At 52.3% G+C, this 14,898-nt stretch overlaps 5 protein-coding genes across 5 annotated transcripts; all 5 read right to left on the bottom strand.

The window, feature by feature from the left end:
* Positions 1-130: 130 nt before the first annotated feature.
* On the bottom strand, positions 131-3,577 carry NUU61_006900 (putative NF-X1 finger transcription factor; the record flags this gene model as incomplete). Its single annotated transcript, XM_056657427.1, has 1 exon — positions 131-3,577. The coding sequence occupies one exon, from the start codon at positions 3,575-3,577 to the stop codon at positions 131-133; it is 3,447 nt and encodes a 1,148-aa protein (XP_056510227.1).
* A 637-nt stretch (positions 3,578-4,214) lies between these two features.
* On the bottom strand, positions 4,215-6,218 carry NUU61_006899 (LYAR-type C2HC zinc finger protein; the record flags this gene model as incomplete). The annotated part of the gene is made up of 3 exons (XM_056657426.1): positions 4,215-5,744; positions 5,988-6,110; positions 6,198-6,218. The coding sequence occupies 3 exons, from the start codon at positions 6,216-6,218 to the stop codon at positions 4,215-4,217; spliced, it is 1,674 nt and encodes a 557-aa protein (XP_056510226.1).
* A 1,487-nt stretch (positions 6,219-7,705) lies between these two features.
* Positions 7,706-8,656, bottom strand: NUU61_006898 (flavin-linked sulfhydryl oxidase ERV2; the record flags this gene model as incomplete). The annotated part of the gene is made up of 4 exons (XM_056657425.1): positions 7,706-7,721; positions 7,783-8,139; positions 8,203-8,331; positions 8,427-8,656. The coding sequence occupies 4 exons, from the start codon at positions 8,654-8,656 to the stop codon at positions 7,706-7,708; spliced, it is 732 nt and encodes a 243-aa protein (XP_056510225.1).
* Positions 8,657-9,586: 930 nt separating this feature from the next.
* Positions 9,587-12,031, bottom strand: NUU61_006897 (GH92 family glycosyl hydrolase; the record flags this gene model as incomplete). Its single annotated transcript, XM_056657424.1, has 3 exons — positions 9,587-10,184; positions 10,258-10,805; positions 10,865-12,031. The coding sequence occupies 3 exons, from the start codon at positions 12,029-12,031 to the stop codon at positions 9,587-9,589; spliced, it is 2,313 nt and encodes a 770-aa protein (XP_056510224.1).
* Positions 12,032-13,071: 1,040 nt separating this feature from the next.
* On the bottom strand, positions 13,072-14,321 carry NUU61_006896 (uncharacterized protein; the record flags this gene model as incomplete). Its single annotated transcript, XM_056657423.1, has 2 exons — positions 13,072-14,030; positions 14,072-14,321. 2 exons carry the CDS (start codon positions 14,319-14,321, stop codon positions 13,072-13,074), a joined length of 1,209 nt encoding a protein of 402 aa, XP_056510223.1.
* Between the last annotated feature and the right edge of the window lie 577 nt (positions 14,322-14,898).

Genomic DNA, 14,898 nt, shown 5'->3' with positions numbered 1-14,898 from the left:
GAAGCCATACAGGCTATCCCTGACAAAAAGAAAAGAAAAAGATAAACTATGAGATTTGCAGCCTTCACTCAACCACAGCATTCACGGGATCCACTTCACTCATATTGTCTTGATGAGGACTCTCAGGACATTAAGGACCCTGTGGACCAGACCCGCTTTCCTCCTGGTGGTGCAGATCCTCACTCACATCCTCCTTCTGTCGCTCAATCTGCTCTTCTTTCTCTTCAGCCTCCTCCCAACTATCGACTACATCCGCCGCAACAGGCTGCGAGCGCAAAGACTTGCCCGCGCCAACACCCGAGCGCAGAACTAGACGTTCCTTCTTCGCGCCCGTCGAGGCAGCACTGCTGTCCGCCGCAAGAGCAGCAAACATAGACCCGCCAGTCAAAGAAGTCGAGACCGGGGTTGTGCTGCGAGTGCTAGTAGTGCTGGCTCCGTCGGCCCCGGCCTTTTTAGTGCGCGAGGCTACCTGCGCCCAGCCATCTTCCGTGCTGCTTAATTGCGCCTTGGTGGCATCACGAGCGGCCTTTGCTTCGAGGGCAGCGACGCGCTGGGCTTCGCGCTCTTTGGTGCGCTCTCGCTCGCGCAGCTTCACACACTCGCGCACGCTCATGCCGCCGATCCCAATCGACGAGCCACTTCCTAGTCCAAAAATCGGAGGCTTCCATGTCAAGGGTTTGAGGACGAAGACGTGTCGGTGGGGTTCCGCGTCATAGCTTTCGGTAACAAAGCCCCAGTCTGTGGCAAGGGAGTGGGCAAAGGCGCGCAGACTCGGCTTCGCGGGCTGGAAGCGAAATGACCGGACAGATGTGTCTGCAGCCAGAGCATGCAGGTTCGACTCATAGGTCTGGACTGTCGACAAAGGCGCAGACGAGGCCAGAGTGATGTATTGATCCAAGGTCTCGGCGGAGTATGGGAGGTTGGTGGCGGAGATTGCTTGCGCGGTAGTTGTCTGGTTGATGTCGACGCCGAGAGCAGACGCCAGAGAGCGGTTGCGTTCAAGACGGGAGCATTCGTCGTCGCACGCCAGCGGCGTGAGCGAGGGCAGGCGCTGAGGCTGCTGCAACTGGCCCTTAGAGGCCACGGCCTTAGCGGCGTTGCAGCGCCGTTCCTGGCGCAGTCGTCCACAGCTACATGTCACAGTGAGCATGGACGAGCACGGTGCCTTTTCGGGGCATGGGTAGGGTGCATGGCAGGGGTCGGTGCAAGGGTGACCACAAAGCGTCTTGGTCTTCCCACACGCCTGCTGGCAAGGCTTGGTCGCGTCCTCGCATTCCTCCGGCCGATGGCAATCCTTCTGACAGAAATGGGAACCGCACTTGAGGGGCTGGCCGCAGACCTGACCACAGCGCGCGTCTGTCAGCCAGCAAGGCACATTTTTCAACACCCGCTTGCCGCACAGGCACGGCTTTTCGGTCAGGAACGGGCACTTAGGACAGTTGTCCTGGTCCGTGTGGCAGTTATGCGTGGTCTGGGGGTGGCCACAGGCCTTGGGCCGCTCGCATGGGAAAGTGCAAGAAGGCGGCTGCGTGCCACAGGGCTGCGGCGGAAACAGGATCGATCTTCCGCAATTACACGAGATCTCCTCGAAAATTGCTTCTCGGCAGGTGTTGCATACACCCTTGTGGCAGAGTTCCGGACATTTGTGGCGTTCGCATTTCAGCGTTCGACCACAGACTCGCGTACAGATGTGCTCTGCCTCGATGTCCTCGTCAATGGGACGGAGGTGCGGCTTAAGTTTGCGCCGCGCAGCCTGACGATCAACTGCGGCTTGTTCCCCGGGGCAGCATCGCTCAGTGCACGTATGGCGGCCACAGTGCAGAGTCGATTTGCAAACCCGGAAGCATTGGGGTGGTTCGGTGTTGCCTTGGTGGCAGATGCTAACAGAGGTATTGCGACCGCATCGACAGTGAATCGAGACGCGGCGCATACAGGTACCGCAAGGACCAGTGTGGCAGATCTGATCGCAAGGGTGGCCACATGGAAGGGTCTTGCCGCATGGTTCCAAGCAGTTGGGGATGGGGTCCTCGCAAGAGGTCCGAGGACTAAATCTCGGAATTTTGGTGAGTGGTGTTTTGCCGCAGGGACACTTGTTAACCACGTCGGGTGATCTAGGGCAATGGGTCGGGAGGGCGTCCTGGGAATGGCAGCTTTTCTGGCATGAATGCACACCGCAGTCGAAGGATCGATTACAAGGTTCACCACATCCGAAGCAGCCAGTCCACTTTTCTTCTGCGCCGTTTTCATGAACAGTGCGGCTTTCCAGGTCGTCATCCTTGGAGCTGCATAGCATTTGTGTCTGGACTTTGCCACAATAGCAACGGGCATCCACCTTGGCCTCACAGGCGCCACACAAACCCTCGTGACAAGGAAGAGGGCAGGTGTGCTCGCCGCACGGCAGAAGATCGCCACATATCTCGCCGCAGCTCCACCCAGCATCATAGTTCGTGTCCTGGCATCTTTTAGTCGAGGAGTTGCGACCGCAGAAGCAATCTTGAGTGGGTCCCATAGCGGTGCAGGGAGCACACGGGCCAGCATGACAAGTGGCATCGCAAGGATGAGGACAACCCTTGCGAGACCGAGAGCATGTCTGGCCACATGAGTGTGGGGGCAGACCAGGAAGCGGCCGAGGATCGACATCCTTCTCACACCAGCAGGTATAGGTTGAGGGAAAGACCTCATGCGAAAGATTGCAGCCCGGACAACGCCAGGCGCGAGGTGCCAGGGAGTCCTGTCCGTCTTGTTCCTGTCTAGCAGAGTTCTGGGCCGCTGCACCCTCATTTTTGGACCACTTTTTGACGCAGCTCAAGTGGAAAACCGTCCAACAGAGTTCACACGACCATATTTTAGAGCGGCGGCCAAGCTCACTGCAACAGATCGGGCATTCATAAAGGTTGTGGGCGATATCCTCGTGAATCCGCGTTGCGATGTTGTCGGCGGTGGACTTCGTCATCACTTTCGGTAGCGGCTGCGGTGCCTTGGCTTTTGATTTACCCTTGCCTTTGGCAGGCAATGTCGATATCGAAGATGTTGACACGGCCGGAGGTAGTGGCATCCCCGGCACAAACTCTGGCACATCAGCCCTGAGTCCCACCTCGCTTGATTCTCCTCCATTTTGCACCGCAGTATCATCGGGATTTTGGTCTGGCCTCGTCAACCGGGCCTGAAACCCCCGCGCTCTCATCCCACGAGACTGTTGTGTTCCTGGTTGATTTGCCAGACCATCCTGCCCGTCATTTTGATTCTGACCTCGCCGCGGAGCTCCATTGCCACGACCTCGTCGCCCTCTCCCATCTCGGTTCCCTCTGTGTGAGCGAGACGAATCGGTCGGTTGATTGGAAGCTGGCGCTGTATCTGACTGTGCTTGCAATGGTTGCGATTGCTCGGATGACTGATTTTGTGCTGAAGGGGCAGGTCGAGACTGTTGTCGGCCTGCATTATTTGGAAGCCCACCTCTACCTCTGCGTCTATGAGGTCGAGAACGAGAGGGAGCCGAGGGAGGAGCAGCGACTTCGGGGCCCGACATGGCCTGAGAAGCTGGGAAAGCCTGATTGGCTTCTCCTGCTGACACGCTCATGCAAAAGAGTTAAGTGAGGTGGTGGCTAATCCAATCCACCGGGTGGTTTGTGAATTCGCGGGGGAATTTCAAAGCTGAGTATGATCTGGTAGGAGATTAGGGTAAGATGGTGCCCAGAAAAGAAAGAATAACCACAAAAAAGGCCTAGAAACAGCACTGCTAATGAGTGAAAAAGAACTGGAAATCCAGGGAAACGCAGCCCACGGGGGCAAAAGTGGAATATGAGAGAACGAACTATCTCGGAGCTGCGATAAAAACCCACCTGTTGGCAGAATTAGGCGGAGGGTTGGGCGGTAAGTTGGTGGCACTTTGTCCACGGGTGAGTCAGAAATGATGTAACGTGACTCACCCGCGGATTTCGTAGGACGACTGGGCAGAGTTGACTCACAGTGGAGAATGTACACAGTGGAGCTATACGAAAGGGCTTAGACACAGAGGCAAGTCATATAGAAATAGTTGCAGTATACATGAATGCAATTAGGGGGTAGAAAGAGTATAGACAAAAGTACAAAGCTGCAGACCCCACGAGGAATATCGCAAAATATCGCGCTATGCAGACTAGGCCGTTCACCTCATAAAAAACCAAGAGAGCCACCCCGAAATAACCCTAATTCAATCTTAGGGGACTTTTTCCCCTTCAGGTAGACACCACAATCTCGCCACGGTCATTGCGTCGAAGTCTCAATGCCCGCCACAAGTCCTTCTCGTCCTCCAGTCGGCGCTCCCGATCCGCCCGACTACGGCCATGGTCACGGCCACGGTCAGCATCATACTCGTCTGAGAGATCGCGGTGGAAACGCTTGAGGGCCTTGTGGACAGAGCAGCCACGCTCACTGTCACGGGACACCAGAGACAGGAAATGATGGGCCAGCTCACGTTGCAAGGCCTCATCGGTCAGAGCCGGGGGCTTTGAGTGTCGGTACACAGTGACCTGGCGGCTGTCATTATGAGGAGAGCGCGAGCGCGAGTGGCCAGACCCACGGCGCTCGTCAATCTGCTTGAGGCGCCGAGATGGACGATCGCCGTCGGTGGGGTTGCTGCTCTTGCGCTTGGACTTGCGGCTCTCGCCATGGCCATCAGACGCGTTGTGCGAGCGGTGCGACTTCTTGCTTTTACGCACCTCCATCTGACCACCATCGGCACTCGACGAGCTACCCCGGCGCGTGCGAACCAAAGCCTTGGAGGTCACTTCGGCACCGCCACCGCTGCTTCCAGACACAGATGACCCCCCAAACATGGACGAGACGAGTCGCTCGGCGCGATTCTTGATCGAGATGCCCAGACCCGGGTCACCGTGGCTCTCCTTGCTGTTGACTTCTTTGCCATTGCGACGGGTGCGCTTAATCGGGGACGATGCATCTTGGTACGGCCTGCCGCCGTGCTCGGGCGTGCCCTCTCCATCCTGCGACGGCGAGCGCAGCATCCGGTTAAGACCACCGGTGAGTCCAGAATGGTTCAACACGGGCGTGCCGACATTGTTGGTGACACTGGAAGGGGCATCCATCATCGGAGTGTCCACATCATTTTGGGGACTACTAAGATGCTCCGCCTGGCCACGTTTGCGCTTCTTCTCACTCGCGGTGGCCGAGGCACGCTTCTCCTCCCGACGACGGTCCTTCTTCTTCTTGGGTGCCGGCGTCACGAACTCCGAGGAGACATTCGGAACCTGTTCCGGGTGCATGGACGGCGGGATGGGGTCCGCGCCATAGGAAAAGCCGTTCTCCTCGTAGGCGACATCATAGTTCTTGCCCTCATCATCCGTATCGGCACCAAGCCGGGCCAGCGCGCCGCTGGGTTCAAACACCGAGCGAGCGTGCGGGAGCATAGTCATCTGCTCCTTGGGTGCGCCGAGAGAGACCTTGGATGCGTTGGGGGTTTCTTCGGTGACCAGGTAGTCGAACACATTGACAGGTTTGGCATCTTTATTGGGCGCCGTCGTAGGAGTCTTCACGGCCCCGGCAGGAGGGGGTGTAGGAGCGGGCGGAGGCGGCACGTTCGCTGGGAGATTATCGACGTCGGGGGCATCCTCGACCCGGGGTTGCTGGTTGTGCGCTTTGGCATTTGATTTCGCATTCTGGTTGGGGGTATTCTGCCCCTTCCGCGGAGTCTTTCCCGGCTTCTCTTTATAGAGTGCACCCTGGTACTTTTGCGCCTCGGACATGCAGGTCTGTCGCGACGAGGTCAAAGTCAGCAGCGGAACAACAGAGGGACTGAATAGAATAAACACGTAAAAGTCCAATCAAAATAGACCTAGAATTCACAAGCCCTGGATTGCGCATAAGACAATAAGGTCCATCCAATTCCAGCTACTAGTCAAGTTCGGTCTCTGCCCTGCCATTGCTCAGGCGCGCCACGGCGCGAATGCGCGACAAAATGAGAACATTGCGATAGAAAAATAACTGTCACATACCGTGTGCGATCTGTACTCTGTGCCGCGAAAATGCACCATGCAATCAATGCAGGTGAAGGACGCGCCACGACACTGGTTGCGATGCGGATCGAGTTTTTTCTTGGTGAGGACATCCCCACACCCCTACAAGGGGACATGTTAGCAGCCATTCCGCGCCAGCAACTCGTTGCCTGGAACTGCGACGAGTCTGAGAGATTTCATGAGACTTACCTCGCATGAGAAAGACACCATTTTGGGCTTTGGAAGGTCACCCCGCGTTGGAACTCGATAGGCGTGTTTTGCGCAAGCCCCAACTCAGATAAGTGAGAGACCAAGAAACAAGCAGGTAGTGACTCGGAGTCGAGATGCGACAATCGAGTCACTGTTCAATCGCAAGACTGTTTTTAGTCTGCTCGATGCGACAAGCACCGATGTCAAGACCAATGTTGGATGAAGATGAAAGGAGGGGAGGTTTATCCCTTGCGAAAGAAAAGTTGAAAAGGCGAGACGGAGCCAGTTGCATGTACAATGCAGATGCTTTGCTGCAGACTTCGCAAAGTCACCCGCTTGTTCGACACGCGGTTTCTTCCTTTTCCTTTTTCCTGTTCCCTTCTCTTTTTTTTTTTTTTGCGTCGAAAATTAGAAGCGCGCGATGGACGCTAGTCCTGTTCAGCCAGTGATTTTAGTGGGTCGATTCCACCCAGACGCTGGAATTATGGAGATGGGGGAGTATAGATCGCAGTAAATCATAGATGAAGAGAACAGCCACTTTCAACCCAGAAACCAACCCCTGATTTCGATGATTATTATAATAATCAACTACGTTTCTGACAAAAAAGAAAAGAAAGGGGCTAACTCTCAGACGCCCTGTTTCATCAACGCGCCCAAAGAGAGCAAGAAATGATGCAAGCAGACGATCGCTACATCGCGCTGGGCTATGGTTGGTGGTTGAACAACCGAGGGGCGTCAGGAGACCCCGTAGTGCTTGCTATCGCATCAAAAAGCAGCGCGACTGGCCCCCTCCCCTGAGAGGGGCTATTTTTGGTGGATTACTCCAGAGAGATCCCCTCATAGTTGACCCTAACCCTTATCACCTTGGGGTTGGATTTACTTGACCACCTGGTATACGCGGGGATAGCAAATATCATTACGGGTACTCACTAGGAACTGGGATTCATGAATATCCATGGATATATAAACCTGTTGTAAGCACCGCTTACTAGTGGCCATGTTGGTATCACAAGAACCCTACTCGATCGCGGGTTATGGAACAATAAAAAAGGGGGAAAAAAAGTTAAACCGATTACATTGTGTTCTACAAGCCCATCCCCGGAGGATACTAGGCAGATCAATGTAGGTCATGCGCGCCATATCCACGCAGACTTGATCGCATGTCCGGGTCATGCTGAAAAGAAGGACTGATCAACAGTGGGACCCCGGTCGATGCAGTAAGAAGGGGGTAAAGAAGTACGGCACTAGCAGTTATATCTACACTCATTCTATATAGCACACTCGAATAAGAGACTGCGATCGAACAAAGCATGATAAAATATGATAGGGTATATGGAGAACGTCAAGTGACGATCGACTACTGTACAGGAGACGGATGCATGGATGCGTCCATGTGGACACGGATGGGAATGTACGCCATGCGGGATCGACAAGGGAGTTCAGATGGTTGCGATCCGCTGAATACTTGAAAGAGTGTTTATACAGTTTCAATTGCGGGGGAAACTCCGTTAACCGCGGGTAGTCCTAAAATATAGCCAGTCAGTAGGGAGCGCACCCAAGCAGGAATGCAAGGAACTAAACTGACTCTTCCTTCGAGATCTCCACGGCATGTTTGTCATGAGATTTACCATCTGCGCCACCGGACCGAGGCAGCGTAGACTGGCCGTCCTTGCCCTCGCCAACCTTGCTCTCACCGGACTTGCTCTCACCGGACTTGCCCTCACCAGACTTTCCCCCGCCAGACTTGCTATCGCCCTCTTCTTTGTCGGCGCAGCCGCAATCATAGAAGTCACCCAGGTTGGCGCAATCGAATTCCGGCTTGTCGAGCATGGCGTTGACCTCGTTGTGGATGAAACACAGCCAGCCGGCAGCCGACTTTCGCGAAGACACCTGGGGCGGGTACTTGGTAATGTGCTGCTGGAAATGCGAGGCACATTCACCGCTGTTTCCAATTGTCAGCCAATTCCATTAAATATTTCCTTTTTGATAGCCAGGGGATCCATACCAAGGGTAGAGCCGCGCGAACAAATAGATATAGGAACGCAGCGCATCCTGCTGGTCCTGAGTAGGCTTCTCCGGGAAACGCGCCATCACCGTGTGGAAGTACTTCCATGCCGCACGGCCGAGTTCAGCCCTAGAACCAACGAATCCTTGGTCAGCACACTCCGCTTCTTCGACCTCTCTTCCCCCCCCAAATCATGTCCATCTCGGGAGTATTGTGTTCCTTACTTGGCTGTTGCATTGCCCAGCTTGGGCATCACCACATCGCCTTTCAATGTTCCATCCTCGACATGAACCGCCGGCGGGGGTCCAGTCGCCGGAGCAGAGTGATCGATATGTCCCGGGGCTCGAATGGCCGGGGACGGCGGGCCCTGGGGCCGAATGAACAGGAAGAAGATGAGACCGATGGAAAATGCGACGCTGATGACAATGCGCCGAGTGATTTGACGGGTCGCCATATCGAGGGAGGGGGGTGGCCGGTCGAGGGGGTTTTACACGGGGAGAAAAAAAGAGGTCAGGGGCCAAGTGTTCCGATCACAGGTGCACCTGGCACTAAGAGGACCGAAGACAGGGAGACCCGGACAAAGAAGTTTAAATAAGGTTTAAAGAAGAAAAGAATGGCACAAATGCAGTCAAGAACGCTTCTGGGATTTCTTGAGGCGTAAAAGGAGATTCGCAATTCACGTGTCGCATCCATCGGGGGCCAAAGGCTGAGTCAGACACATGGCCTGGGGCAACTAACTATTTATAGGCCAAACCGTTGCCATGCTCATCGATGTAGATCCAGGCAATTATTAATTGTCTGGGAGAACTAATCAGCATGTACTGTGATTATAAAGTTAGTGAGTATATGAATTGATTCTAACCTTGGAGTATAAGTAGGTATTAGTCTCTTCAAAAGAAGCAAATATTCTCCTCTCTTTCCCTTGTTAACCTACTCTAAATAAAATAAACCAAAAGAAGACAGACATATAAGGATATTACGAAAGTAGAGAAGAAGAATAATTAAAAACAGCCTAGAAATGGAAGAAAAAAAGAGGATCCAAAAATAGATCAAAATAGGGAAAATTGATAAAAGAATTGTAGGCAAAAAAATAGGAGTAGGAGTAGTAGTAAGAAGCGATCCATATATTAAAGTGAAGCTGAAAGTTTCTAAACAAGATGAAGTTTAGGGTGTATAACCTGAAAATCCATATTATAGTATCTACCATGTGTTCTATTGACTGCAGCGATTGCATCTTGCTCTCGGATCGCTATTATCAAGGGCCACACCGGATATGCTCCGTGAACATGGCCTCGATGAGATGCAGACTGCTGGACGCGGAAGACTAAAGCATAAATCTTACCTTCAGTTAAAGTCAAACCCCGTGTCCTAGCGAAGTATGTATCTACACATCACTTTCCTTGGCAAGTGAACCACTGACACTTGGAGGCAAGTCCTCCTTGCCGGTCCCCCAGTCACTCTCATGCTCCCCCAGAGTAAGCTCGAGCGTCATCCCACGAGTAAAGAACTCATGACCAACCCAATTCTTGGTATAAGGGTTTCCATTGAGCTTAGCACTCTGGATATAGACTTTGCGATAGGACTTGTCAAAGTTGACGTTGCGAATCGTGGCCGTCTGGTTCGTTTCGGGATGAGTGATTTCAACTGCCTCGAAGAATGGCGCAATAATGAGGTAGACATTCTGACCAGGATTCGGGAATAGACCCATCATACACCAGGCCATGAATGACCCCATGGCACCAGAGTCGTCATTGCCAGGTAGGCCGCTGTGCGAGGCGTTGAAGGATGACGGGATATACTTGTGGGCTCGGCGGGCTGAGAGGGCTGGCCGGCCAGCGTAGTGATATTCAAAAACGGTTAGAAACACTGGCTCATTTCCAATGTCGGCTAGCCCGGAGTCATGGAAGTAATCCAGTCGGGAAACGAAGGACTCGGGGCCACCGAGGAGCTTGATCAAAGATGCCATGTCATGAGGGACGAAACTAAAAACAAAAAACAATTAGCATTTGGGGGTCTCATATAAACATAAACCACAAAAATAGAGCATAAACATACAACAAGTACTCCCATATGCTAGACTCGAAGGTCTCGGATGGATTTGATGTCAGCGAGCACCAAGACGCCAAAGCACTACAGGCAATGGGGTCTTGATAGCCCCAAGTGCCGTTGAGATGTTTGGGCTGAAGGAACCCCGTGAAGCCAGTATCGGTCCCGTTCTCGAGCAAAGACTTCTGGTCCTTTTTAAAGAGATTTTTCCAATTGCCCGAGCGGGAAATATAGGTGGTATAGTCGGTCTTGCCGAGGCCCTTGGCCACAACCGCCAAACTGTAGTCATTGTACGCGTACTCCACAGTGCGCGAGACACTGCGGGAGTTAGTACCAAATCCCAGGTAATCGAAGTCCAGGTAGGGGATATAGTGGAGCCGCTTCCAGCTCTGAAGTCCGCCCCGGCCTTCGTATGACCACTCCAACGGCTCATTCTCGGCGTCGTTGACCATCGCCTTATAAGCGAGCTCCCAATTAATTCCTGTCAGATTCTTCACATAGGCGTCGGCAAGGACCACGTCGGCATTGGAGCCCCCTGCGTCCAGCCTTTGCAGAGACTCATGCGGCAATCGGGCAGCCAGCCTTCATGTTTGTAGGTGTCTAAAAGACTTCGCACCATTCGGGATTGCGCGTGAGGATCCACGATCGTCAGGAACGGGTGCTGGGACCGGAAGGCATCCCATAAACAGTAAAACGAATCAAAATATGGCTCGTCGCTCTTCCACAACGGATTCTCGCCTGTCATATCCTGGGGCGAGAGCATCGTCCGATAAACACCACTCCAAAAGCTGCTCAGCATATCATCGCCAGCGCCGCCGGCTGTTACTTTGATAGGGCTAAGTTTGGCTCTCCATGCATCCTCGGCATCTTTTCGCAAACTCCCGAAGTCATGAAGTGGATCGGGGATCTCTTTTTCTGCATTATTGCAAGCTTGATCTGTGCTGATAAAGCTCACTCCCACTCGCGCAGTGACAACTCCATCGTGTGGCCGATCAAAGCTCACGAAGCCTCCACCCTGGAGATAGAAGCCGTTAAATCCGCGAGTGAGAAACAGCTGCTTAGGCTCAGACCCAGCCCGATCATTCACCCAGATCCCACTATCATGAACCCGCGCGCCTGCAAAATCGGCACAGAAATAGGTCTGGTAAGACCCGGCGCCGAAACTCGGCAGGAACGTGCCATTCCCTCTGATACGACCCGAGTGCGCATCAATGGTGATCGACGCATTCTGTCGACTATCCCAGAGATCGGTCAGATCCAGAGAGATCAGCGGATGCAGCGCAGACCCGTTTCCCGTGTCAGCAGACGGAAACTTGAATCGATACAGCGCGCTGCGCCGCGCAACGGTCATCTCCGCGCGGATGCCATTATAAAGACTTATTGCAAAGTATCCCGGGCGGGCCACGACCGAGTCCTTGGCGTAGGGCACTGCGCGTGCGGATTTGGGAAACTTGCAGTTGTCCAGGACATCGTCGGGGCAATACTGCGGGAACAGGGGGAAGTTTCCCAGGGATGGATTGCCGCCCGTACCACTGTCATGCAGATGCGAGAACCCGGTCACATTGCTTCCGTCGGTCGAGAAGCCTCCGGTGTTCTGACCGTCGACGTCGGCGACGGGCTTAGCGAGCCCGTACGGCAGACTAGCGCCGGCGAAGACATTGCCGCCGTTGGTAGACCCGATCAGGGGATTCACATGTTTCAAATCATCTTTAGTGGCTACTGTTTGGGAGGAGAGTAGAACTACCAAAGTAATGCACGTAGTGATTGTATGCAGGAGACTCATGGCGATCGAGATGGACGACTATCAGACCATGCAAAATGACGCGTCGCACTGGGCTGAGACGGTGAGGGCGAGGGGTGCGGGAAAAGAAAGGCGAGGAATGCTCTCATGGAAACTGCTTGCATGTCGCATTTTTCTGTCGATCGGCCAAACAGCATTGGTCCAGGACGCAAGGGCGATGAGGGGACTTGTGTGCGGGGCTCAGATGGAAAGAGCTGTGAATGCGCATCTTTCCAGAATATGATAGGATCAAATAGAATGACTATTTGGTGAATAAACAGCTTTAGATAGAGGCTGATCGAGGGTTGTAGTTGAGGGTTGTCTGTTTACCTCGAGTCCATTCCTAGGATACTACCTGTTCAAGCCCAATTTTCTTTGTGACGAGATGGTAGATTGATACTGATATTTACACTATCTAGCATGAAAACATTATACTAGAATATATAACTCTTTCTATTTCGCTATAGAGTACCTGTTTATGTTATATTAGCAAGGTGGTTATACATAGGGTTTCCTACCTTGGTTAGCTAACTAGCATTCTTCAGGCAGCAACGTCTATATACCAAAGATACATACTTTTAACGGTAGATACTAACGATTTATCCCGAGGAAATGCTCATTATAGTAGGGTCATAGGGGTAGAGGGACCAGACATAGTAGCGATAAAAGGTAATATAGAAGTGATAACTATCAGATTGGTTGTAGAAGAGAAGAAGAAACGATAATAATAATGACGATTATAGGGACACAAGCCAATAAAAAGCAATGATACAAGGTAAAGTGGCTACCTATGGTTTTGGTTTGCTATTAATACTGTGTGGAGCGAATATCACTTGTCGGGGAGCAGGGCCATTGTCGACGTTACGACAAAATCCCTGATCATTGAAGACAACTTTAATTCCGGATAGAACTAAGCAGTGAAACTATATATAATATTAGAATGTCAATTAAAGTTGTTATTTTATTTCATTTTGATCCAGTTATTTATTACATACAAGTTCTATATGTTCATAGTAAGTAATACTCAAAGAATACTTCCTCATTCACCCACATCCACACCCCAAAAGGCCTTCGCCCTTGACTCTCTCACAAAATCGATTCGAAATCAAAGGCACTGCCGGTCTGTGGTCATCACGGTTGATCGAATTTACCCCCCTGGCCCCCTGCAGCCTCCAAGAACTTGATTCCAACACCCATTGCAGCTCAGCCACATATCCGTCAAAATCCTCCTGGGGATTGGGAAGATAGAAGGGCTTATATGGCAAGGTCGCAGCATAGGCAGCCAATGCAGCAGCTTGAGGAGTAGCGAGAGAGGTTCCCTTTTCTTTTTTCACCTGCTGGCCATGAAGAGGAGCACAAGGGATATATTCGGAAACTGCCCATAGCGCTCCCGCTGCAGGCATGAGTGACCATCGACTTCGGAGGCCATCTTCATCAGCCATGGCAACGAATGTTGTATGCGGGAGTTCACCCCGCCATCGTTCGGGGTATAATGCGTCTTCCTCGAAGAGGGTAGCCCTGGAATTATCTCTTTTGCTGGCAAGGGGGTATCTGTTCCCTGCGGCAACATAAACCATCGCCAATTTATCGATCTCCTTGAACGCCTTCTTGATATCATTCATGTCCTGCGGCCCCAACCAATCAGCCAGTTTTTTGCTTATCCCGGCGGAGAAATTGACGAATATCTTTCCCTTGAGATATGGTTTGTCCTTGAGAACCGCTTTGATATCCTTGGCAACATCCCACAGTGTGTTTAGAAAATTCACGGCGTGAGTGTCGGTCATTTTGGAAAATGGCGTATACAAGAATGGAGTCTTCACGATCACCAGTGACGCGCCTTTCGCGACACCGTATTTGGGACTGGAAATTAGCGACCCAACACAAGTTCCATGGCCATCGGGATCGTCCTTGTGATCAGTTTCCCCTCTTGGGATGGGCTTAGATATAATCCATCTCGGCTCAGGATCCCATGATTTATATTCCGCCGTCTTTGTGTCGAAGCCTGAATCGATCAGGTAAATGACCGAGCCTTTGCCGGCAGACTGGTCATATTCATAGATCCAGGGGGGTCGAAGTCAGGCGTTTTTGTCTTTGCACGCGAAATGGCAGCGAGGTAGAAGAACGCGGGGTTCTGAGAACGGAGTCTTGGCCGGCGGGCACGCTTGTCAAGCTTGTGTGAATGCTCAGAGGAATAAAGCTCGGGGTTCTCGCTCGAGTTGCGTTGGGGTGGCAGAGCATTAATAAGGATGGTGAAAAGAGCGAAGGAGGTCGCGATCAGCCAGCGAAGAGACATTACCACATCACGAAGAGTAGTGGGAGATTGCAGATAGTGAGGCAGAAGGAACAATGATCTAATAAAAAAATGATCAACGCAAAAAGAAAACGAAACGCCGTGTTGGTAAATCTCTTGTCAGAGGGCGACGGTCACTGGGCAAATATCCGCGCCCCTTCAGCTTATGGCGCCCGATGGACCTTGGCGCGTAATCATATCTAGGACCAAGAGGCAAAATATTAGCTCCATGGCAGTATTTGCCGGTTCAATGAAAATTTGGGTGAAGAGGTTGTTCACACTAGTGGCCCCGAAGGATGACAAGGCGTTCGTTAGCCGCCCCACGGTGACCTCAGCGCACAGATATTCTATTTTAGACCGATGAGAGATCGCCTTTGATAAAACAGATAGAGCGCTAGGTAAGAGCCAGGTGCATGCGAGTCCTCTGCAAGTAAATGTAGATGCCAATATGTATGCTTTGTGGGTAGTATATAGAAAAAATGTACACGCGAGGGCCATATTATGAACCTTTTGACACCTGGCCATCGAATATCGAGTTCGACTTCAGGATGCACAGCATTCCCTCGGCGAAAAAGAAAAA

Source organism: Penicillium alfredii (genome assembly GCF_028826965.1).
Source record: "Penicillium alfredii strain IBT 34128 chromosome Unknown utg000009l_segment0_segment0, whole genome shotgun sequence".
Classification (NCBI taxonomy): Eukaryota; Fungi; Ascomycota; class Eurotiomycetes; order Eurotiales; family Aspergillaceae; genus Penicillium; species Penicillium alfredii.
Note: the sequence above shows the minus strand (reverse complement) of the source record. Positions and strands in the feature narration are given on the sequence as shown.